The sequence below is a fragment of the Dromaius novaehollandiae genome, chromosome 8 (assembly GCF_036370855.1).
Source record: "Dromaius novaehollandiae isolate bDroNov1 chromosome 8, bDroNov1.hap1, whole genome shotgun sequence".
Taxonomy (NCBI): domain Eukaryota; kingdom Metazoa; phylum Chordata; class Aves; order Casuariiformes; family Dromaiidae; genus Dromaius; species Dromaius novaehollandiae.
This window is the reverse complement of record NC_088105.1, coordinates 33,719,133-33,742,259: the sequence shown is the minus strand read 5'-3', so window position 1 is coordinate 33,742,259 and position 23,127 is coordinate 33,719,133. Positions and strand designations below refer to the sequence as shown.

General features: G+C 41.5%; 2 protein-coding genes across 5 annotated transcripts in view; both read left to right on the top strand.

Annotated features, from left to right (window-relative positions):
- Positions 1 to 23,127, top strand: part of LOC112985226 (AGBL carboxypeptidase 4) — a 588,669-nt gene that overhangs the window by 176,410 nt on the left and 389,132 nt on the right. The window lies entirely within an intron of this gene.
- BEND5 (BEN domain containing 5) overlaps positions 18,632 to 23,127 on the top strand; it is a 35,107-nt gene continuing 30,611 nt past the window's right edge. The window contains exon 1 of one of the 4 annotated variants that reach the window (XM_026103828.2): positions 18,632 to 18,986. In XM_026103828.2, coding sequence (XP_025959613.1) covers positions 18,810 to 18,986 — 177 coding nt within the window. In that variant the 5' untranslated portion in view covers positions 18,632 to 18,809. The remainder of the gene's footprint in view (positions 18,987 to 23,127) is intronic. The other 3 variants (XM_026103820.2, XM_026103812.2, XM_026103848.2) reach the window with 3 other exon arrangements.

Sequence of the window (23,127 nt, the reverse complement as noted above, 5' to 3'; positions counted from 1 at the left end):
TGTCCACAGTATCAGCAAGATGTATGTGTAGCTATTATTTCTTCAGGAACATTGTCTATGAAATGTTGAAATATTACGAAAAAAATATGAAATATTGAAGCTGAAGGTGAGGAGCAGTGGCAAAATACCAGTATGGATAGATATTTGGGGTTCAGTAATCTGAGCAGAGCAAGTGCAAGTGTTTGTGAGCCTAGTAAGCAGAGCAGTGAAAGCCTACAGAAAGGCTAGTCTGCACCTTCAAATTTGGATAAATATTTCAAAGATGGTGAGCACTTGCAATTTAATCTGGAGTAACAGCAGCTTGGGATCTCAAGATATGAAGATAGAGATTCAGTTAGCTCAGGTGTGTGCCTACACTTAGAAATACTAGCCTAGCTTTTAATGATGACATAGCTGCCTTCCTCCCCTTCTCCGTGTAAGGTGACTCGCAGACTTGTTTCTGCCTGCAGGGTTGGGATGTATAATGGGATCTTTTAATAATCCCAAATGGCAGGACCTGCCTGCTCTGTGCCATCAAGGAAAGCTTGATTTGCTCTTCTGGGCCTGCTCCAGGTCTTGAAGATGGTGCAAGTATGGATTAGATTTTAACAAGGTAGAACAAGATGAATACATAAGTTCTGATCCCATCCTTACGTTGTTTAAATGTGCTGTAGTTGTTCCGAGTTTGCTGTAGACCACTGTCTCAGTACTTCATCTGCTTTTCAAACTTCTGTTCACATACCGTTGGCTGAAAATGAATGAGGAAAAATACATTTCCTTACTGGTTGTGACTGAATTTATGACTGTTGAGCCTCCAACTTTCAGTTATGATTCTGTCCCATATATGAAATAGCACATTTTCTGCAGGCAATGAGGTTTCAGTAACTTGCGATGAACTGCAGGCAGCAGTTTGGTTTATTTTGTAATGCTGCTTTTTGTGTACCTGAAAATGGGTCATTTTTCTCCTGCAAGAATCACAACAGGTATCTCCGCAGGGGGACAGTCAGCAGTTGGACTGTGTAGGGAAGGAGAGATGCTGCACTTAGTTTTCCTCCAATTAAACTATCACTGTAGTTGGAACAAAGCTACCCAGATGCAGGCTTTAGGCTCGCCAGGTGAAAATTGTTCACTAGAATAAATAAAAAAGACAACGATGATGATGACATCTTTAAGATTTATAGTGAAGGGAAATCAGTCAGTTCTGGTTTCTGGTTTTGGGACCACAGCGATTGCTTCCTTGTGTGACCTTTATAACAAGAAGTGTCAGGCTTCATCCTGTATGTATCAGACTAGCTTGGCATCGGATATTAATCCTGATGGGAAAGGATTATGTGATTTTCGCAGGCACTGAGATAGATTATCCTTTTTGGCTTGGCTTGAAGGTAGCGAGAGTGTCTCTCTGCAGATGCTGGTGGGGAGCAGCATGTTCCCGAGGGAGCAGTGCCCGAACAACCACGCATGGGCAGCCGCTCTCACTTGAACTTTCTTTTCACTTTCCATTCGTGTCCACTGGCCGAACATGCTGCCTTTGAGGCCTTGCTGCTTTGAGTGGCGGAGGTGGTGTGGCGAGTGTCGGTCGGGGCTCTGAGCCGTCTGTCTGCTAACAAGCTCTGCGAAACACTGAGCAAGGATACCTGAAGGAACTTCTGAGATAACCTTGTTCCTGGCTGCCCATTCCCATATTATGGTTAAAACTTTTTACCCGATGTTTTGATAAATATGTTTTGCCCTTAGGTATGGACACATGGCCAGTAACTCTGGTGTTTGGCAATATCTCATTAAGCTGCAGCTCGGCTGAGGGGCTCGGGGCTGGTCCTGCCCTGCGCTCGCCCACCGCGCCAGGCGGTACTGCAGTGATGCGAGGGGCAGGTCTGCGGAGCAGTGAACTGGGGTGACTTCAGCCGCTTCGCGGGGTCTCAATTTATGAGAACTGACTTTGTTCTTAATATAAGTATGGGGTTCTTTGATTATGATAAAAACTTTAATTGTACCAAAACTTCTACTGGGGAGCTAATTAAACTCATGGGATTGCACTGGGGCACTGCAGCCTGGGGTCCTTTGCTGAGGTCCGTGTCATTAACATCATTCTTGGTGTTGGTAAGCTCATGCATTGAAGAAATATGTGAGAAAGCATGGAAGTTTTAAAAAAAGTATTTTTAGCTCTTCTATATTTGCTTCCTGACTTGTGAGAATTTTCCTACAGAAAATATTTTCTCAGACTTTCCAGAGAGCAACTTCTTCTTTCCTAAAGTAGGTAACATAAGTTGCTCCCTAGAAATGCACATCTTTTCCTGCTGCCATGGAAGGCACCGCATGGGCTGGACACCTATCTTTCAGACAGCTAAAGTAGGGAAAAATGAGAGAAAAAAAACCCTCTCTTCTTTATGGGAATGCAGAAATCTTTGCAAGCTATGTCAGTAGCTTCTGCTTATTAGACCTGCAAACTGCCCAGGAAAAATGATCAGAAAATAAATGCACAGTGATTCATCTTTTTTCCTTCCTGAGTTATACCTTTAATTAATCTGAATCAGTTCACAAAATCCATTTTTACTGAGATTTAAAAAGCAAACACTTTGACTAATAAATCTAGCAGTGTGTGTACCATACTATTTGTGATCGTTGCTACTTCAGACCTGTCAGCAACTCAAATGTATGATTACTAATTGTCAAGGTTTGACTGAATGAATCAAAATGCTGTAGTTTTATGGTAAGGAAGAGGTCCAAAACGGAGCCCTTTAATTACCATACTAGCTTTAAACTGATTCAGTGCAGTGCATAAAGGCATGTCAGTTTTAGTTGTAATAATTTTAAAAGGTATCAGTAACTGAAGGTAGCATATATAGGCTTAACTAAAAAAAAAAAGCCTTTAAAAAAAGCTTGGTTTTTTGGTTTGGTTTTTTTTGTTTTTGTTTTGTTTTGTTTTGTTTTTCCTCATATCCCTAAATCCCTTATGGACGTAAGGGAGTAGTATGTAAGCACCAGGTGAAGGTCATTAGAAAAATTAGTCTATTGATTTTAATGAAACTGAGGCTCAGCTCAGGATGTTGCATGCAAATTACAGAAAACAATGGTATAAATGTGAAGCAGAATGAATGTATTTTATTACAAGAAGTGCAGCCATTCCGTTTCCCTTGTCTTTGCAGTAGTGCTTTATATTTCATGATAAAAGCTTGCTGTTAGCACTCCACACTTGTTGCCTGGTTGCATTTTGATTTACTGCCATTCCCAGTCTTGTACCCATCTTCCCCATTTATGTGCAAGTTTGTGCTGCTGCAAAGAAAGGGACAGTAAAAATCCTTTAGCCTACACTGTTGTAACTATCTTTAACTCATTTAAGACCATATTTAATTCCTTCCTCTTTCATTTAGTTTATTCCTCAAAAAATTTATGAACGCATTTGATGAATGTTTCTTCTCTTATTTTGGGCATCTCTGCGACTTCAAGAAGTATTTTGCAGGGGTATTGAAAGATATTTTTCTCTCTTCTTTGTTCTTACTTCCTTGCTAACCATACAGCTATCTGGTGTTTGGTCTAACAGTTGTTTTGCACAGACTTGTTACCTCAAAGATCCATATCTTTCAGTAATGTAATAATAACTTTAAAAAAATGAAATCATTCACTTTGGGAAATTAAGGGCTTTTTTAGAATAATGTAGACACTATTTACAGAATGCATTGTTAAAAGCATGTCTTTAATGTTCAGCAGGCAGTAAGTATGCAGGAAGACTAAGGTAAATGCAGCCCAAACCGGTCTGAGTCATTTTGTGCTGCTGGGAAGCCCCTGGTTCGCACTGGGCATACCAAGAGCCTTAACACAAGCCCTAGAATAGTTAGTGCCTTTCTCAGTTACACTGCGCTGCAAAAATAATCACCCAGATGAGTAACCAGATAGCTGACCTTAGACTCCTCTATACTAAAGTTAATTATTTTTATAATAATCTTGCTTTATTCTGCACCAGGATCTATACATGATATTGGTGACTTTTTAGGACAAATTTTTATTGCATGGGGAAGAACCTGAGTCTAATAATGCTCAGAGACTATAGCAAGAACTTTCCCTAAACTCAGGCCTTTACTAATACAGGGGCATAGGTAGAGAGAGGATTACTTTGGTTTTGGTGGGGATGAAGAGAGATTTATTTCAACATTCTGGATGTTTTATTGATGGAAATGATTTTTTTCATGTATCTTAGAATTCATATGTATCCATGAGAATAGCCATAATGTAAATAAAAGGCAATAAATATTCAGGCCATACTATTGCAGACCGACAGTTGAATTTTTCAGGGAAGTTTATGTATCCATCAGTGATACCCTGCAAATGTTAGTGTGTCTTCTGAAACTGGGTTTTTCTTAAATAACATTCAATTAATGAAATAACACATCTTAGGCAAAATACCTCCAGCATGTGCCACACATCCCTCCAAAAGACTAAAATCAGTCTCTAAAATGAGACAAATGAAAGGCAGTTACATGTTGTACTAAGGAACAGTGTACTCCTTTCAGTACAAGGGTATTCTGTCGCAGGGTGCTTACTACCTAAGTTACTTAAATCACATTCTTGTACGATTGCTTCATAGCATTACTGACACTGCAAGCTCACTTGCCAAAATAGGCACAGCGATCAGACTCCGGTCTATCAGACTGTCTGTTCTGTAATCAGTGAGGTTTATGAGACTTTTTCATAGACATTATCTTCTGTATCCAGTCTTGGGACCAAAAGCTATTACCGAAGTGCAACAGAGTGGCTAAGAATCCCTCCTCCTGCTGCTCCCAGCTAAACCTCTTGCTCTTTGAATCTTCTTATTGCTTCCCTTTCTTTGCTGTGTTAGAACTGACCCTTTTGTCCCTGCTGTCCAAGTCCTGTGTAATCACAGTCTTGTCTTTGGTGCATTTCTGTAATAATCTCCTGTATCACTACTGCTGCGTACACTTTTTCCCCTCTTGACTGCATCATCATCATCATCATCATCATCACTATGCAACTACCCCATGTCTTCCTGCTACATTTTTCCAAATTTTGTTTTTCTACTTTAAACTTATTTCTGAAGAGAACCATTACCTTTTCTTGCACTTCTTACCTGCTTTGTCTCATGGGCAACGTGTTGTCCTTTACCATCTAAATCTGAGCCTGCAAAAACCTAGTCAGATCTTCATTAGCAGTAGCAATATCTTCATTAGTATCGGTCACAGATGTGAATCAGAGCTTGCTGTCCCAGCTGTGTGGGTTGCTGGGAGCTCCAGTGGGCTTACTCATCATAGCAAACACTATGTCCGGTAGCAGGTAATTGCAGGATCATGCTTTAGCATGGTAGTCCCTTCTAGATAGGGAGTGTGTCAGTGTTTTATAAAGGGATGCAAAGATGTGTGTGGCCTATACAGAGTGTTCATAATGTTACTCCAACAGATGATTGCAGGAATTTTATATTGCACTATCATGATACACCACTCTGTGTGAATTGTGAGTTTAGCATTTGTGAAGAACGACTAGAGTGAAAAGATGTGGGGGGGGCTGTGCCAAATGGTGCTTGGTGTGGTAGCTCTTTATATGGATAAATGCCCAGCTTTTTAGAAGTATTTTTGAGAACAAAAAGATATTCCCGCAGTTTCTTTCCCAAATTCCAACTGCTACTTGTGTCTTTGACACTCTCCCCCAGTTTGTGTGCATGATAATGGGGTTTATAAGCATGAAGTACCTTTACCTTTAATTTCCACTAAGTGTTTTCTCTGTGAATTTTGCATGAGCATCAAATTGTTGAACTGTTTGACAGACTGAAAAAACAAATCAGAATGAAGCTCAAAGGACAATAATTCTCCTTTATCCAATCTAGAAAACAATACTATAAAGTATTACATCAGCTGTTGGCAGCTGTAGGTTTGCCTGCCAGTTAATTTACTATCACAAGTGTTCCAGAATCCTTTGTAATCCAGCCATTGCTATTTATATTCCTAGTGATTTATTTAAGGACTCAGTACACGTCAGTGAAAAGTCACCAAAAAAAGGCAAAATGAAGATTAGTTGGCTGAAAGTGCATAAAATAGAGAACAAAACCCCCACAATGGAGTTGAGATAAAACTTATACACAATAAATAACTAAAAAGAGAGAATAGCTTTCTTTTCCAACTCATCATATAGGACCTAGGGACTCTGATTTTGGCACCAGGCAGTTACCATCAAAGGCTATTAAGAGCAGGGAAACAGGTGTCTAGTGGCCAGCGAAGGAAATGAGAAGTCGTGACACCCGAATGGAGATCACAGCCCTGTCCCTAACTTTGTGTCTGGAGAAAAAGTATTAACTACTTGATGCCTCAGTTCATCTTCTGGCTGTAGTGGTACCCAGCTCTCAACTGTTAAAATGATTGCTTATTTATAAGATGTTTTTTTCCACAGAGAACTGTAATCATGCAAGGCGACTTTATTATGGTCTTTGGAAAATGCTAAGTTAAGAAAAAACTATGAAGGATTGTGTAGTGGAGCACAACATTTTTAGCGCTGAGTCTTTAGGTCATTCTGAAGCTGGGATTTGAGTGGTGTCCCTTAGGATTTGCTGTTATACAAGCTGAAATGATCAATCAAGGATAAAAAATGGACTGTTCTCATCTCATAGATCATTTCACAGTGAAACAGTTAAACTCTTGGCTGCTTTCTGAAAAACAGAGATCTGCATTAATAAGGTGACCTTATCAGAGCCACCCCTGGGGGGAAGGGAGGGAGAAAAAAGGTTGAGAAAAGAAAGTGAATACTATTGTTAATCTTTTTTCAGGGAGACTTGGATTCCTGAATGCAAATTACTTTATATTTAAATTGTGTGCAATCACAAAAGGTTCGTGTCTACAATTGACAGTTATTTCATTAGCTGACTCGTGGAGCCTTGCAAATGGTTTCTAGTGTTAACTTTCCTTGGATTTGTTTTCTTTGTTCTTAGCAGATCTTGCAACAGTGATCATTTTGATTAATGTATTCAATGCTCTGTTTGATTCATGTTTTTTGCAGCAGTCAGCGTTCTGGCCTGAGTAAGGTGAGGCTGCAAGGTGGCTTTAGTGTTTCTCCGGTAGTGCTGATCTGATGGGCTGGCTTCCAGCTGGACATGAGAGAGGATGTAGGCTGCTGTAATGTATTTTGCATGGTAGCGGCCCCAAACGCAAGTTAAAACAGACTTTCATCAACAGATGCAGGATAGGTTCGGCCACATCCCTCTAGGACATCAGAAGGGTGCTGCATGGGCTCTCTGCCACTGGAATATCACCTTTAGACCACTGTGGTCCTCTCGGGGCCACGCTTGCTGGCTTTGTGCCTAGATTCAGATAGGGTTGTGGTTCAGGGCAGCACGCTACATCCCAAAACTAGAGCTTGCTCATCTGTTGAAAATGCTCCAATATTAATTCATGTATCAGTTCTGGGGGGAAGGAGAATACCTAAGCTAAAATTCAGCATATCTAGCTCCAGGCACATGAAAACTAGGTGTCCAGTTTGAGACAGACATTGAGGAACCAATAATCAGTTCAAAAGGAGAGCGCAGTTCTTCCTATCCCTGAATTGATGGGTGGTCTCTCTCTCTGGAGGTGGTGGCCCTCCATTGACCTAAAAGATTAGCTTTAACTGGCTGCTGAAGTTTTAGTAAGCTGAAGATAGGGCCAGTCCTGCCTAGCCCACCTAGACTGAATAGCTTAATGAAACTACAACCATCAGTGTAAAAACAGGTATGAAAATTGCTTGATTAAATGCCCCAGCTACACATCCATCATGCAAGCAAGTTACCTGAGGCCTGCAAACTCTTTGTACCCATTTCTTCTTTTCTTTTTTATTTCCATTACTCACCATTGCATTTTTATTCCTTTCAGAACTTTCTGACATTGCTTGGTGCAATCTATCTGCCATTCCCTGCTGAAGCCTCTTCTCTCCTTGGTTTTTCAAAATCTTTCATCAGTGCCTCCAGTATTACATTGTTCTTCAATCTGCATCAAGCTCCTACTCCTAAAATACAAAGACCTTGGTGGCCTGGGCCATAGTTAATTCAGAAGTCACTTGTCTCCATTACCCTCCCCAAGAGCTGCAGGCTTCAGGAATTTTATCACAGAGAGATCCCAGGACAAAACGTTGGAGACACAAAGGCAGAGTCCCGGCAATAAAACCAGAAGGCCTCAGGTCTAACCACCTCGATTCCTTAACGTAAAATATGGCTTTGAAAATATTATTGATATGCAACCGGTGTGAACTCATCAAAAGACTTTTTACTTCCTCATGAATATTTTAAATCAATTTTCCATTTTTATAGGAAATCTAACATGTAGAGAGTTTTCTATGAGATGTTTGTGAAAATGGAGAACTTCTGGGTTTTTTTCAGGATCAGATCTTTTTAGTTTTTTATCCTGATTTTACATGGTAGACTACAAAAAAAAAGGAAGAACCATTTTGGGGGTGACTATGGGGGAGGTTTTGAGAAAAAGCAGTGGAAATGGACATTATTTTCTGCTTCACAAGTCAAAGTATTTTTCCCTGTTGTCATTCTTTTGATTCAAAATAGTAAATATAAAAGAATTTTCTTAGCCTTTTTCTCAGACTTACTTACTTCCTAGCAGTAGATGTTTACATTTTAAAGTAAGAGAGAAAAGTAGGGATAGAGGGGATTGAGCATCAGAGAAGGATGATAATTAATGGACACTTGAAACTCAAGGAGAAGGGAATAAGAGAGTGATTCAACATATGTGAACTGAAACAAGTTAGCATTGTTCATTTTCATTTCAACAGTAAATAGATGTACAAATCTTTCCACAAACATTTGTAGGTAAAATTCCATCAAACAACTTTTTCACACAAAACATTCATAAAACATAAGTTTTGGACAACATAACTAGACAGGAGAAACTTAACCTGCTCTTCCAATTGATCTGAAAAAAATATCCTGAGCTCTTTGTCCAAGATAATAATATTAAATGCATGCAAGTGTTCAACCTGCAAAATAATAAAGAGAGAAAAAATACTTTTTTCTGCTTAGTTTTTGATTTAAATATTTTTATGACAAAATGGTAGACTTTCTGAATGCTGTGGTAGAGAGCTGCTACTTGTGAACGATTTCAATGTTTTTGGTTGAGTTCTAGCTTAATGTATGAATCCCACGTCCTTGCTGTCACGAAATCTCCGTTTTACCACTTTTTCAATATTGCTGGCATATGTCTCCAGCTGTCTGTTGCTGACATAGAATTGCTTGTGACTATCTGATGCTGAGCTATTCTGCTCTGTTTTTGTGTTTTTAATCTCTCCAGCAATACCTGAACATGCTGTGCAGATTGTGATTATTGGGGAAGAATAGAGGCATCTTTGAAATTTACTGTCCCACACAGAACATTGGAAATTCTTATGATCTTTAAATCCAGATTGAATGTGAACTAGATTTCCTTCTGATTTCATCATTTAACATTGCAGACTGTTGACTTATTGACTGTAACGTTAGCATTTTCCAGATTGGCAGACAAATTGCTTTGTAGGAGTGTCTATGTGTGTATTTATATATCATCCAAAGGTTAAACTATAGAATATATTTTAATTGCCTAGAGATAACTTGGTAACTTAAATAACTAGAACCAAAACTTATAAATTTAAAAGATGAAATTTGGATCCTCAAATCCATGTTACTTTTCCAAGTAAATACCCCCCTCTCCCCCCAGTACTGATTACTGGCAGCCTTCCACAGTCGTTCATTAAACAAGTATCCCAAAGATATAGCTGCCATTTTAGAGGAGTTTTTAAGAGAAGAAATTTTCATAATATTCTTCTAAGGCTTACTAAGCATGCATTTTATATTGATCTTGCTATTTCAGAGAGGAATGTAATTTAAAGACAAAACATAAAGTATTTAAAGTGGAGCATTTGTATGTAAATGAATTTTTTTCACTCCCAATTGACTTCAAATCTGAAGATGTAAAAAAACAAACCCCCAAACAAACCAAAATATATAACACACATTAGGAGAACCGTATGTATGCTCACTGAGAGTATTTTGTCAGGGAAGACAGTACCTTGAAGGTGGCTGAGGCATTTAAGAATATTAAGAGTAAGTAATTGTTACTTACATTTCTTACTTCCCTTTTCAGCAACATTTTCTTCTTAGAGTATAAACCCCAAAATAAACTACTGTGGGGTAACCAGTTTCCTGCAAATCATCTGATTTAGAGTAACTGCCTATGTATGTGCTCTTACTATTGGTAAACATGAGTTAATTCAAAATAGTTTAGCTGTCAGCGGAAGAAATATCTTACCCTGCAGTAGCTTGGTCACCTGCTATGCTTTTACCTTTACAAGCAATGCATAGGAAGTCAACTGGAATATAATTCATGGTGCCTGAGGTTTGGGGACACATGCATTCCTTTCCTGGAGACTTGGCTTGGGAGAATTATGTATGTCTAGCTGAAGAACAGGATTTTTTGAGCTGGAGTGGCAGAGTGGGGCAACACTGGACATCTCGCTTGCTGGATACGGACCCTGGCTAGGAGGTTAGCCATAAAAAATGGGAGAAAATCGTGATCTCCTCCTGGCCTCGCTGGCCAATATTTAAAGGAATCTCCCCTAATCAGTCTGCCAAATGAGGTTTGCAGATACCTACTTTCAGGTGCGACTTCCAGGCTGTGACAGTAGGAAGAGCGAGGTATCCTCTTGCCGTCTGTGCTCCAGGGGCGGGTGGGAGCTGAGACACGCCGTGCTCCATGGTGTCTGCTGCCCAGGTTCGGGGTGCCTCCACGCACAGCACACACATAGCGTGCGGTCTCCAGAGATACGCCTCCAGGGTTAGGCAATAACTGCATGGGATTTCCTGGGGTGTGATTTTGTGCGAAGGTTTTTCGGTTGTGCCCGAGTCCTTCCTGGGGTCCAACCACTCTTTCAATCCATTGCGCAATGTGGAATATCAGTGGGAATGTTTACTGGGCTTGTTCTTGGGGATTAACAAATTTTTCCCTCTTTTTTTAATACCATGATAGTGGTCAGGAGTGATTTCAGTGAGTCCGCAGGAGCCCACAGAAAATCAAAATATCTGTGTTATGCCTGGTCTGTAAAATCAGTGAAATGCATCTGTGGATGGTAGCTGATCACTGAGGTAAAGCCTCAGTGTAATAACACTGCTCTCTCCTCTCTTTGTTAAATTATAATTGGTGTCCTTGTTAGTAATCACAACGTGGGATTAAAGACTGACTCACCCTTGGAGACCGGCTATGCCTTTGAGTGTGCAGATAGTCCCTGCAGGTCAAAGGCAAGGCAGATAATGTGTCTGCTCAACTGTCTGGAGCTGTTAAGAAATGTGTCAGTTCATCACTTTTCATGAGTGAAAATTTGTCTAAAATATTATTAGCTCATTTTCCGACAGATAACTGTTTTAAGCAATATCTTAAGCTACTGCACTGCACTGCTGCTGTTTTGCCCCCTGAAGAAAATTCAGGTTTCTTTCATTCTGTTGTCTTTTCTTGTTTCTCTTGTGGTTTTGGATAAAAACTGTAGGTATGCTATATATTTATGTTCACTAAATACTGTAATATATTCTCAGTAGTAGCATCTTTTACTCGTGATATAATCCGTGCTGTCTCCCCACCTATCTTATCTTTTCTGTTTTATTACCTCTTATATGTACTGGTAAATAAAAACAGAGGGAATTTGGAGAATATAAGCCATTGGGAGGAAATTCTGTGTATCATATCAGAGCATTTGAAGGATTATGGAAATATTTACAGCTCCTCAATCTATACACCAAGATTGAATTTAGGGATGGACACAACCCCTGTTTACTTTAGCTGTTCTGGAAAGACTGTTTTTGCAATATTTTCTGTCTTCAGAATAGTAAAACCAGTTATGATGAATTTAACAAAGTCTGTATATGGCAAAGCCCCAGTTTCTTATTTTCATTGACATTATTTTTTCATCAGTTTGGACTGTGGAGTATCTGCAGACAGTGTATGTTCAAAATATTGGATTGCTGTGTTTTTACATACAAACCTTATAAAGCAAAAGAAATATCAGACTATGTGTACATGCATCAAAATTTGATTATATGCAGGATCTAATCTTAATATCGTGCCATCCTCACTGAAAAGCATTGCAAGAATATTCCAATTCATATTCTGAATGGTGTGTTTCTCTGAAATCATCTTACAGAATACTTATTCCTACCAGAAGATCAGTATATTGAACTGAATAAAAATGTATACATTAAATTGCTTATTCAAATGTCCAGCTTTCATGTTTGTAGAGAATTTAAGCAGGAGGCAATACAACCTGAGCTTTGTTTTATTGATAAGAGAGGCTAATGTGAGTTACAAAATAGGAAAGAATGAAAAGGTGTATGATATGCTGAAAATGTGAAAAAAAATTCAGATTTCAGTTATTAGTTTTCACAGCTGTATTTGCATAGAAATATACCAACGCCTGGATGACATTTCATGCATGAACTTGATAGAGCATCCTTAAGCATATTCATGTTAGAAGAGTACTTAAAGGGAACCTCAAACTTGAAAATTCCCCTTTTATATTAAAAAAAAGGAAAAAAAAAGAACTATAGTTTCTCTAGGGTATTTTAGTACAGATATTTTTATGAAACAAAGCTTTCTTTGTTATGAGGAAATACAGTGACAGCCTCTGAAAGGCCCTCCTTTCTGATCGTACTTAAAAAAAAATCCTGATTCCTCTGAATGTTAAATATTATCGCACAATAAATGTTGCTTAGGCTTTTGTGGAAAATAATAGCAAAGTGTAAAGTCCCTTGGGGATTCAAAATTCTCTTGGGCTGTCAGCTTCCGATGCCATTTTCTATTCTGAGGGCAACACCTTCCGCGTAAGTGGGACGAAGACGAACGCCAGTGTTTCTTTGCTGTGTGAGATTAGTGTGTAGCTCCTGCTCCCTAAAGGAGAATTCCTGTTGGCTTCTTTTGGGGTCTATTATAATTAACCCGTGTTGTGAATTTGTGGGAGTTAGGTGACAGCTACTCCTCACAGTTCAGGGTTTTTATTTATTTATTTTTAATTTATCTACCAGGCGCAAGTTTATTTGGATAATCTGTACATGATACAGATGCCTGGTCTCCGTAAGAGTGGAGAGGTTCACAAAGTGCAGTAAAGGTTGTCATACCAGTGAGCACTTGTATGTTCAGTTTCTAGGTTACTTTGGCACTTATGACAGTAAAGAGTTACGTGCTTTTAATTTAAATGTGATTATTAACAAGACAGAGCTGGGGAACACAAGTTTCTGAAATATTCCAATGATTATTCCTGTTCTGTGTTATCTCCCACTCACCTTCCACAAAGGGGATTTTACATGCTGCCATTAGCTGAGATTCTCCAAAAGAGTTGTTGGTCCATTTCTGATTATGACTTTCATTAGAAGGAGAAAACTGCTCTTCTGAAGTGGTGAGATGTCAGCACTAATTACTGCTAATATTTGCTAAAAACTCACTTTATACTGAAATATAACAAGCCTTGAAAGGAGTTAGAAAGAGTATGACAAGAGTATGAATTAAATAGCACTGATGCGTGAGAATATACCTCTTTAAGCAGTTCTGAGTTTGACTCTGTCCTCACTTACAAAATGATATGCTGCTGCTGATTGTCAAGAACCTTCCAAAAAAGTAAGAGTCTAGAGTTTGTCCAGTCTCCGGCCAAAATCAACCGTCTGAAGAAACCCAGAGGTGCGAGGAGGCAGAAATTTCATTCTGGCAAAACTGCAGTCAGCAGCAGTTGACCTCTTTTTTCTTCTGTGCGTATCCCAGATCGTTGTGTGAACCTGGCAAGCAGAACAACCTGTACGGCTCTACACAGAAAAGGTTTGCAGAAATGTTCTCCCAGTCAGTGTGAGCTATAAATGCCAGCGCAAGACAGAACAGCGCTGTGCAGATGTGAGAACAGAGAACTAAAACAGAAATATTACAAAAATAAGCCATTAGTAGCCTCTTAAGCTCTGTCTAAAGCGTAATAGGACTTGGTACATAATCGTGGGCAGTGTCTACTATGATACTTTTCAATGAAGCCTGAAGGTTACAAAAAGACTTTAGTCGTTGCCAAATGAAAGTCACTTTGTCATCTAAGGTACAGAAGGGATTGAATTCCCACAGTGGTGCAAAATCTATGTCTGTAAAAGCTACATAGACTGATCTCATATTAGTAAAATGACTATCAAAAGCCAAGGAAAAGTCTGTTAAAAAAAAAAAAAAAAAAAGGAAAATCTCAAATCAAGTGTCCAAATTTCCAGATAGAGTGAAAATATATAGGCTGATGCTACCAATGGGTGGCAGTGGATCTGAGACCAGTAGAGATCACCTGGGCTCCAGCAGCAGTGATATCTTCAGAGCAGTTCTCGAAGATAGCTGCAGTGGTACCAAAAGGACGTGTTCCAAAGGTGAGTCCATGCACAAATCAGCTCAAAGAAAACATCATCTTTCCTAGTTTTCTCTCAGGCAAGAAGTTTATGGGATGGCAAACAGCATACTGCCTGAGTACAAAAGATGGCATTTAGCAACATTTTGAATGGTGCACAGCAGGGTGGGAGCTGGGAGTCATGGCAATTTGAGAGTCATTTGCAGCTCCCAGACAACCTAGCTCCCGCCTCCCGCTGAGCCAGGAACGCGGTGAGAGCAGGGAACTGCTACCTCACACAGAGGCAAGACAGCACCCACTGGCAGCGTCTCCTCTTCCTGTTGACTTTCTGTGGGCACATTTAACCTGTAATTTGGAAAAGGAAAATACAGTCTGGCACACAGCCTTGAAAGGTTGCCAATCGCAGATCTATCCATTGCGTAGCCTGCCAGAATGGGAAAGATAAGTATCTTACAGACCAATATCCACAGCAACAGACAGCAGAATTTTATCTTTTCAATACATATAAAAACACAAAGAAAATAATTACTTATTTATTTCCGGTTTTGTAACAGTAAGAATGACCTTTAGGTCAGGAATTTTGAACAGTTGATGACTGCCTGGCTTCTTCTTTGGCCCTTGGTTTCTCCAGCCAGTCATTAACAGTGAGGAAAGTACCTTCTCCAGCGGTCACTTTTGCTTAATCATTACCTTTTCATGTTACAGAATATACCAGCTACCTCTGGGAAATAAATGTCTCCTATGTGAATGGATCCATAAAGTGTTTTTTAGGTTTCATTTATTTGAAAGAATATTCTGTTAGGATGTGAGAGTTTAATGTAAAAGATGATTGAGTATTATCCTCAGCCCCACTAAAGGCTAGATCACTCTCAGGAATTGGGACTAAATAGCCTTGCAGTGCTGCCTTTCCTCTTCTGGGGATGGTTTTGGGCTGTAGATTTCAAAAGAGTAATCTTAAGAATTTATCTGTGTAATCTAGGTTCTAATACTAGCCTCTTGGTATTGGAGCACTTCAGAAATTAAATGTGGACACAAATATTTTCTCCTCCATCTTCTAGAATCATATAGGAATGGACCTTATTTTTTTTTTGGCTTGAATTTTATGTGTAATCATTGTGATGCTGATGGCAAAGTGTGGCAATGATTTCTTGGGAAAAGCTAAAGTGGGAACAACTGTTAGGAATCCCTGCCCCACTCTGTCTAGCTGAAGATTGCCTTCTGCCAAAAATCCTCTGCATTTCAAAACACCTAGAAGTTGTATGTGACTTTTTGACTTTTTTTACAGGAAGATTCTTTTATACCTGGAAATAACTTTATCTTGTACTTTATTTTAAGATAAAAATGAGGTACTGTGGAATGGATCGATTTGAGGTATTTTCTGACCAGAGACAATCTATTGATCATATTCTTGGTAAAAATTAACTAGATTATGAGTGGATTGTATCACGCACATACATAAACCTTTGAACAGTGTTCAGCTCTTGTGCATTATTTGTGTCATTCTTGAAGCTTTATGACTAGGTTAATGCTACTGTTAAAATACAGTGAGTTACATCATGTGCCTTTGGTCACTTCTCATCGCTGTCTAGGAAATTGTGGATATACCTTTCTTTGAGGGTGTATTTGAGCTTTGAAACAATTGTTTAAGAAATGCATTGCTTGGAGGATAAATTCACAACAAAGCAATAAAGTTTTCTAAGTGTAGGAATTCCTAATAGTAGTCCAGTGTGTGGCTATTGTTGAGTCATCAGGTAGTAGCAAAGCCTCTTCATTTGGATGGTGAAAGGAAATGGGAATTTCTCCATCAGTAGATTAAAAATCAATATGGTGTCCCTTGATGGTTTCATATTAAATATTGAAGCAACATGACTGATGAACCTAATTTTAGTGTTTTGCTGTGAAAGTGAGTTCGCACCTAGGTAGCCGTTGTTGGTACTATTAGCTTTTCGTTCTGAACCTTTAAGTGAAAACATAGAGTGCGCATTAAAACAACAGGCGTCACCTTTTGCTTCAACACTTTTTTTTTTCAAGAAAAATTAACAGCAGAAAAATATAGGTAGTCTTCCAGGAAACAGCCACTCAGAAGTCCAAGATGGGCTGTGGCCATACTTGCGGTTTCCTGACTCCTGGAATGACGCTTTTACTTTCTAAGCTGTGGCTTTACTTGTATTTTGAAAGTATGACTGGCTGCTTTTCAGCAGGGTTGTGTCTGTTGTTTCTAAAAGGCTGGACTTGCTAGAGGATTTAAATCTGGTGAAGATTCAGTAATTCCCTTACCTACACCTTTAAAAGAACCTTGAGCTCACATTGTGTTCCCCAGCTAGCCATCATTAAAACTGCTGGCTAACCATGAGTAGAAATGCTGAAGGTCCAAATGAAGGGAATGCTGATACTTGTGCATTTGTATTCTGTGCTTAAATGGATCTTTTCCCCAGCTTTACCCTAACCAGTGTGGATTATGTATGGATTTTAAAGCCAGAAATTAACACTGTTCCTTGTACGCAGGACAGAAATGTATGGGATTGATATTTCTTCCTTAGCATTGTAATGCCTTCTGGTTCAATGTGTATGCTAGGGACCAAGTGTAAACATGCAGTCTATCATCCTGACCGTTAATCTGTTCCCAGAAATGCCTGTCAATGGGGAATTGTGAAACAGCCTTTCTAAAGGATTTGAGACCCATTTTCACTGCTGATAAAAAGATCTCTTTGGAGCAGCCTTTGCCGTAACTGAACCTTGAAATGTAAAATGTTGCAAATAACAGTTCAGCGTGTTCTGTTTCTAAAACAAAAACAAAAACAAATGATCCTAGTTGCCTTTACATGAGTATTTTTAGTTTTCTTTCATTGGGGCAAATTACCCAGGTGTCCTTGGCACTTGAAGGGATCTTTCCTCTTCCAAGGCTACCCTAATTGTTGCATCCTTATTTTCTCTTCATTTCTCCTGTTATTTCCAGTTTCTTCATTCTTCTGTGTTCCTTTTCCTTGACAGCAGTCCTGGATGTTGCTAATAGATTTTAGGTGCCAAGGAAACACAGTCTCAGTAAGATTCAGTGTACCAAATCATCCATTAGCCACTGAATTTAGTGGGGCAAAATGGTCCTTTGTGTAACTCTGACAGAGTCCATGGAGTAACTCCAGCTATTGGTCTGTCCTGTGGTCTTTCTGCAGCTCCTTCTACCTCTATTGTAACATGAGGTAGGGGAGATACGATCACTACAGCAGCTGTTGTTGTTTGATCAGCAACACAATCTTTGCTGGAATTTCATTTCCTTTGCAGTCTAGCTGCTAGAATACATTTGTCATCCATACCTTGTAGCAGAATTATATTTGCCAGTAATTACATACCAGTCTGGCAATACTTTATTGTTAACATAAAGTACAGGCATTTAAATACCAAAGCTTAAACTGAAATATTTGCAAAACTCGGTAACTGCTAAAATAATAAAGCTCCCATTATTGTGTGGGAAGTTTACAGCCTGTTACTGAAATACTTTTATCAGCTTGCATAGCTACAGTACAATTGTATGTATTCCTTACGTTTTCATTTTTTAAGAGACAGACTTCTAAGCTGGGCATAATGATTTGTTTCCAATACTTCAGTTGTTTTTTGCTTTTGGTCCGTGTGGCTGAGCACAACTATCCCCCCCGCCCTTATCTCGGGCCCAGCTAACCACAAATAACTGACAGCGCCCAGCACTGACCACCAGGAACTAGGAGATAAGAGTTGCAACTGGTGAGGCCAGAAACGGACGTGAGATCAGCAAAAAGGGTATATTTCCCCCAACAGGGCATGAGTTCAGCAAAAAAAGGTGCATCTCCACACCCAATACCGTATGACCACGAGTCAAACTCCGGGCCCATAAATGTGCCCATCACTGGCCCTCCCTGGCCCTTCTCTCCGCACCGGGCCCGGCCCGGCAGACCGCCGGGTGCGCCCTTCACCACCGCGGGGAGAGGAACTCTGCCGCCTGCCCCTCCGGAGCAGCAGGAAGGAGATCTCCGCCCGCAGACGCGGCTGCCCGCGGCCTTCCCCGCCCCGCGCCTCGGGGCCGCCATCTTCCCGGCCGAGGCACGGCGGCGCCGTCTGCCGCCTGCGGGGCTCGGGGGGATGCTGCGGGCTGCGACCCTCCCGGCGCAAGGCGCGGGGCGAGGCCGGGGCCCGCCGCGGCGAGGCCGGGGCTGCCGGCGGCCGGGCCGAGGCGAGCGCGGCGGGGCCGCGGCCGCCGCTTTGGCTCGGCCCCAGCCCGCCCCTCGCCGCGCTCCGGCCCGGCTCGCGTCGCTCCGCGCTGGATTGCTCGGGTCTGCCAGGAGCCGGCTCCTGCCGGCTCTCCGCGCGCCTAGGCAAGCTCAGCCGAGCGCAGAGGCGGATTTTCAGGAACAATAACAGTGCGAGGGAGTGCGGGACCCGGCGCGCCTGCCCCCTCCCGCCCCCGCGCACCATGTACGCCTTTGTGCGGTTCCTGGAGGACAACGTCTGCTATGCGCTGCCCGTCTCCTGCGTGCAGGACTTCAGCCCCAAGTCCCAGCTCGACTTCGACAACCAGAAGGTCTACACGGTGTACCGCAACCCGGAGGAGGCGGAGGAGGAGGACGAGAGCCCCGGCGAGTGGGGCGACCGCCTGCTGCTGCACAAGGCCCAGATCCTGGCGCTGGCAGGTGAGCGCGCGCGGGGGCGGGGAGGCGGCGGCGCCGCGCCGGGGACGGCCGTTGGCGGCGGGGGCGCGCGGGGGTTGGGGGGGGGAGGGCCGGTTAAACATCCCCCCCCCCCCCCCCCGAAAACGCCTCCCCTGTTCCCCGCCGGGAGGGAAGGTGTGAGCGAGGGGGAGGGGGCGGCGGCGTCGCGCCTACACATGCTCGGAGCCCGGGCGGCACATGGCGGCTGGGGGGGGCGGGGGGCGCGGGCCGTTGCTGAGGTGGGAGGACGCGGCTCCCTTCCCCCCCCCCCAACGCGTGAGGGAGGGGGCGGTGCGCGCCCCTGCGGGGGGGGGGGCGAGACCTGCCCCCTTCTCCCCTTCCCCCCCCCCCCCCCCCGCGCCCCGGCGGTCTCGCCCCCCCCCCCCCTTTCCCCCCCGGGCAGCGCTGCAGCCCCAAACCCCGCATCGCGTCTCTCTGTGGGGAGAGTTTCTCAAATAATCACAAATCTCTAGCATGAAGCCTCAGGGCCACGGCAAGGGTAACATTAGAACCCCCCCCCCCCCCCAAAAAAAAAAAAAGTTAAGGTTTTTCATACAGAACATATATAGCGTGTGGAGTCATTTTTACCTTTGCACTGAGGCAGTGCCTTGCCAAATTAGAGCAGTGCTGGTTTATATCTGCTTTGTTGGTTTAAGTGACTTCACAAATTTGGAAGGTGACGGTGGAATCGAACCCTTGTGTACTGTGTGTGTTAAGCCTGGTTTTGCTGCATCGGGTTTGTTTCATGTTTAACTTTGTGTGTGTTTCTCTAGCCAAGGGGGCCGGTTAAGAAATAAACACTTATTTTGGCCATTTAAAAGAAATCAGTCTTTGCGAGTTAGTGTTTGTGTTATAAGTGTCCCCAAATCATGACTTGCTAGCAGTGCGCTGCCTTGAAGACTTTTTGGAAAGTCTTAGAAGAAAGAAAGCAAGTAAAAGTCTTGAAAGCAGGGAAGCAAGCAAATAGGGCTATAGTCAGAGTTGATCTGGAAAGGAAGTTTGATGATGTTTGTTGCAAGTTGCCGGCTACAGGCTTTTGAAAGATAACAACACCATTTGAAATGTCAGTACGAGTAGCAAAGAGGACTTTATGTTTTGATCCTGGCCTTTCCACTTGGGGAAAAATATTGTTATGTCTATTTCCCCAGATATAGGATGGGCACAATAATATTTGCTCTCAATGTTTTATATTGAGTTTTGAGAAGGCAAGGCCTAGTTCTCGTCTCTAAAGAGAGCGCGTTAGTGTTAAAGTTAAGTAAAACTAGGAGCGAGGGGTGTTCGTTTGTTTGTTTTTTAAGTAAGATTTGGTAGCTAACGAACCAGATCAGCATGGTGGTCCATTTTGTGCATGACTCAGGATACTGCTACAGGTCCCCGTCCGTCTCCAGTAGTGGCCATAAGCAGATACCTGGAAAGAATAAGAGATAGGCAAGCATGTATGTTGTTTCCATGTAAGGCTTTTCCAGTTTTGGACTCTTCACAACTCAAGAAAATCATAAGAACTAGTATGATAGCCTGACAGGAATGGATCCTTCCTCTAAGTTTATGTTGTCCTTTGCCAGTGTGTTTTGTGTGTCCCATGTATAGCAGAGGAGTACTGGTATATGAAGTACTTATTCCAAGTTACCTGTTACATATGGAGAAGATGGTGGTGCCAGTGTTCAGGGTTTGCTCTGCGTCTGCCCAAAGGCAGATTCCACTTGGAATCTACCTTCCTATTCCTCACGGGGGTCTGCAGCAGCAGTGCCCTCCCCATTCATCATGGTCGCTTCAGTATAACCAGTGTTTCAGTGGAATTCTTGATAGTGGTTTTGCTCGCATGTTGGGCCTACTGAGTTGCCTTAGTTTTCCACACAGTGGACCTAGCATAAAATACACCTAATTTTGTCTGTTTTCTTGCTTCAGAAGGAATCTGTATGTAAGATAAGTGTTCTTTTGCACAGTTTTCCATTGTTTTTCTCTCTCTTCTGCTGGAACAAACCAATATATGCTGTTTTCTCCAGAGAGCAGGACTTGTTACCTGTACTAGTGATTTGCATAATTGTTCCCCAGAGTTTTTAATTTCTACAGGAAATTCTCCTGCAGAGCCATGAACACAACAAAACATATAGCTATCTTTATTAATTCTGTCACATCTCAATATATCTGAATACACTGATTTAACAAGGCTGTTCGAGTAAGCAAAGGTGTACCTATTTATATGTGCTTTTATGGTCAAACATCTGTGCAGTGGGAATTAAGGATAATCTGAGAAACAGATACGCTTGCTTTTTCCTTTCTAGCAACCTAAAAAATGAAGGACTGAAGGAAAAATAGAGATACCGGGCCCATGTAACCATTAAGTGGCATAATGATTTTTTTGTTTGAAACATGTTTTTCTTTTCTGTGTTGTTTAAAAAAGATTTTTACATGTTTGCCCATAATACACACTTTTATTGGACCACTGGTTGTATAAACAGTTCATGAAACAATTGTCCTCATTTAAAATAGCCTGGAAGCAATTATTTCATCTTCTGTGGCAAGGTTGGATATTTGGAAATCTGTACACCTGTGAGAACCATTAGTGTTGCTACACAGCAACAGCTATTGCTATATATGTGTTACAGATTAAAGAAAAGGAAAGAAAGTGTTTTGCCATGCTCAGAAAATCAGCTAATTGTGATAGACTTTTTATGTTGAGGAGATGAATACCATCTCCTTTGTAATAATTAAGTAATATATAGTAGTAGTATAGCACAGTGATAGAGCAGCTGTACAGCTTTTCTTTTACCTGTGTGTGCATGGTTGAGAACTGTTGGTACTGGTGGCATATAACTGTTAGTTTAGGAACCTTAAACTTTATCAGATAGTTTAGCCAAAGAGTAAGGCTAAAACCAGAAAGATTAACCCTGACTAAGACAGTTACAGACAACTGACCCATAGAAGGCATGTTAAAATGAATATTTTCAGCCATTACAGTTTAGCATTTGGTTAATAGGCAACTGACATTATATAGTAATAAAGGAATCATTTTATTTACCTCTTGAATGGAAAATGTAGCTCAGCAGACTAGGGCTGCACTGTATAGCAGTTTTTTGAGGTGCCATGGTAATGATCTATCTCATGGAGAATATAAAAATAGTAGACAGCTTCTCAGAAGGAGTTCAAGCCTGTCTTTCTGATCATCTATACCCTTCCTTTTTTCTTCTTTGTATCCTTCGATCAAAACGCTGAAAATCTGTTTCTCTCATCCGTCTTGTTGAAATATATGTGCCACTTGCAATTTTTTCACACTTGTCCATCATGTTCAGTGGCAGAATTTTTCTGTAAATATGTGCTCCTTATAGGAGATAGCATTCATGATCCTTAGAGGACCCTGTTGGAGGTCTGTCTTGCTTTGCAAATTGATTAATCTTTGGTAGAATACGCTGGGATTCAGAGGCTTTTAAGGTTCCCTATTTCAGGCTACAGTTGTTACCAAGTTAACAGTGAGTGTCTTCTAATTGGATGCATTCTTTTCTGACTACAGTAAATAATTGTTCTCTTCAGCTACTGCCCTTAACATTTTGCACCCACACGATCCTAACAAACAGATCTCCACCAGATTCTGACTGCAATTCTGTAGCTGCTGCAGCAGCAGGCATGTTAATACCCGTGTGCACCCATGTTCCTCCTTGCCCCATTAGAAGATGGTATTCTCCACTTCTCGTTAAAGTAGGTTAGATGGTTTTTAAAAACTTTAAAAGCCTGTACAGCTCATGATGAAGTAATTTGCTGTATATTTTGAAAGGATGTAACATCTCATCTCAGTTCTCAGGATTATTTTAAATTAAATGATTCTAGGAGGTCTCAGTGCTGAGTTTTGAGGAAGGTTGAGAGTAGATACTGTGGCACAGCTCGACTACCTCCTGCCCCCCCCCACCCCCTTCTTGGGCCCAGCTAACCACAAATAGCTGACAGTGCCCAGTGCTGAGCAGGAGGAACTAGGTGATACTGTTTGCAACTGGTGAGGCCAGAAATGGGCCTGAGATCAGCAAAAAGGGTATATTTTCCCCAACGGGGCATGAGCTCAGCAGAAAAGGTGTATCTCCACACCAAATATCATATGACCATGAGTCAAGCTCCGTGACCATGAATAGCTCTG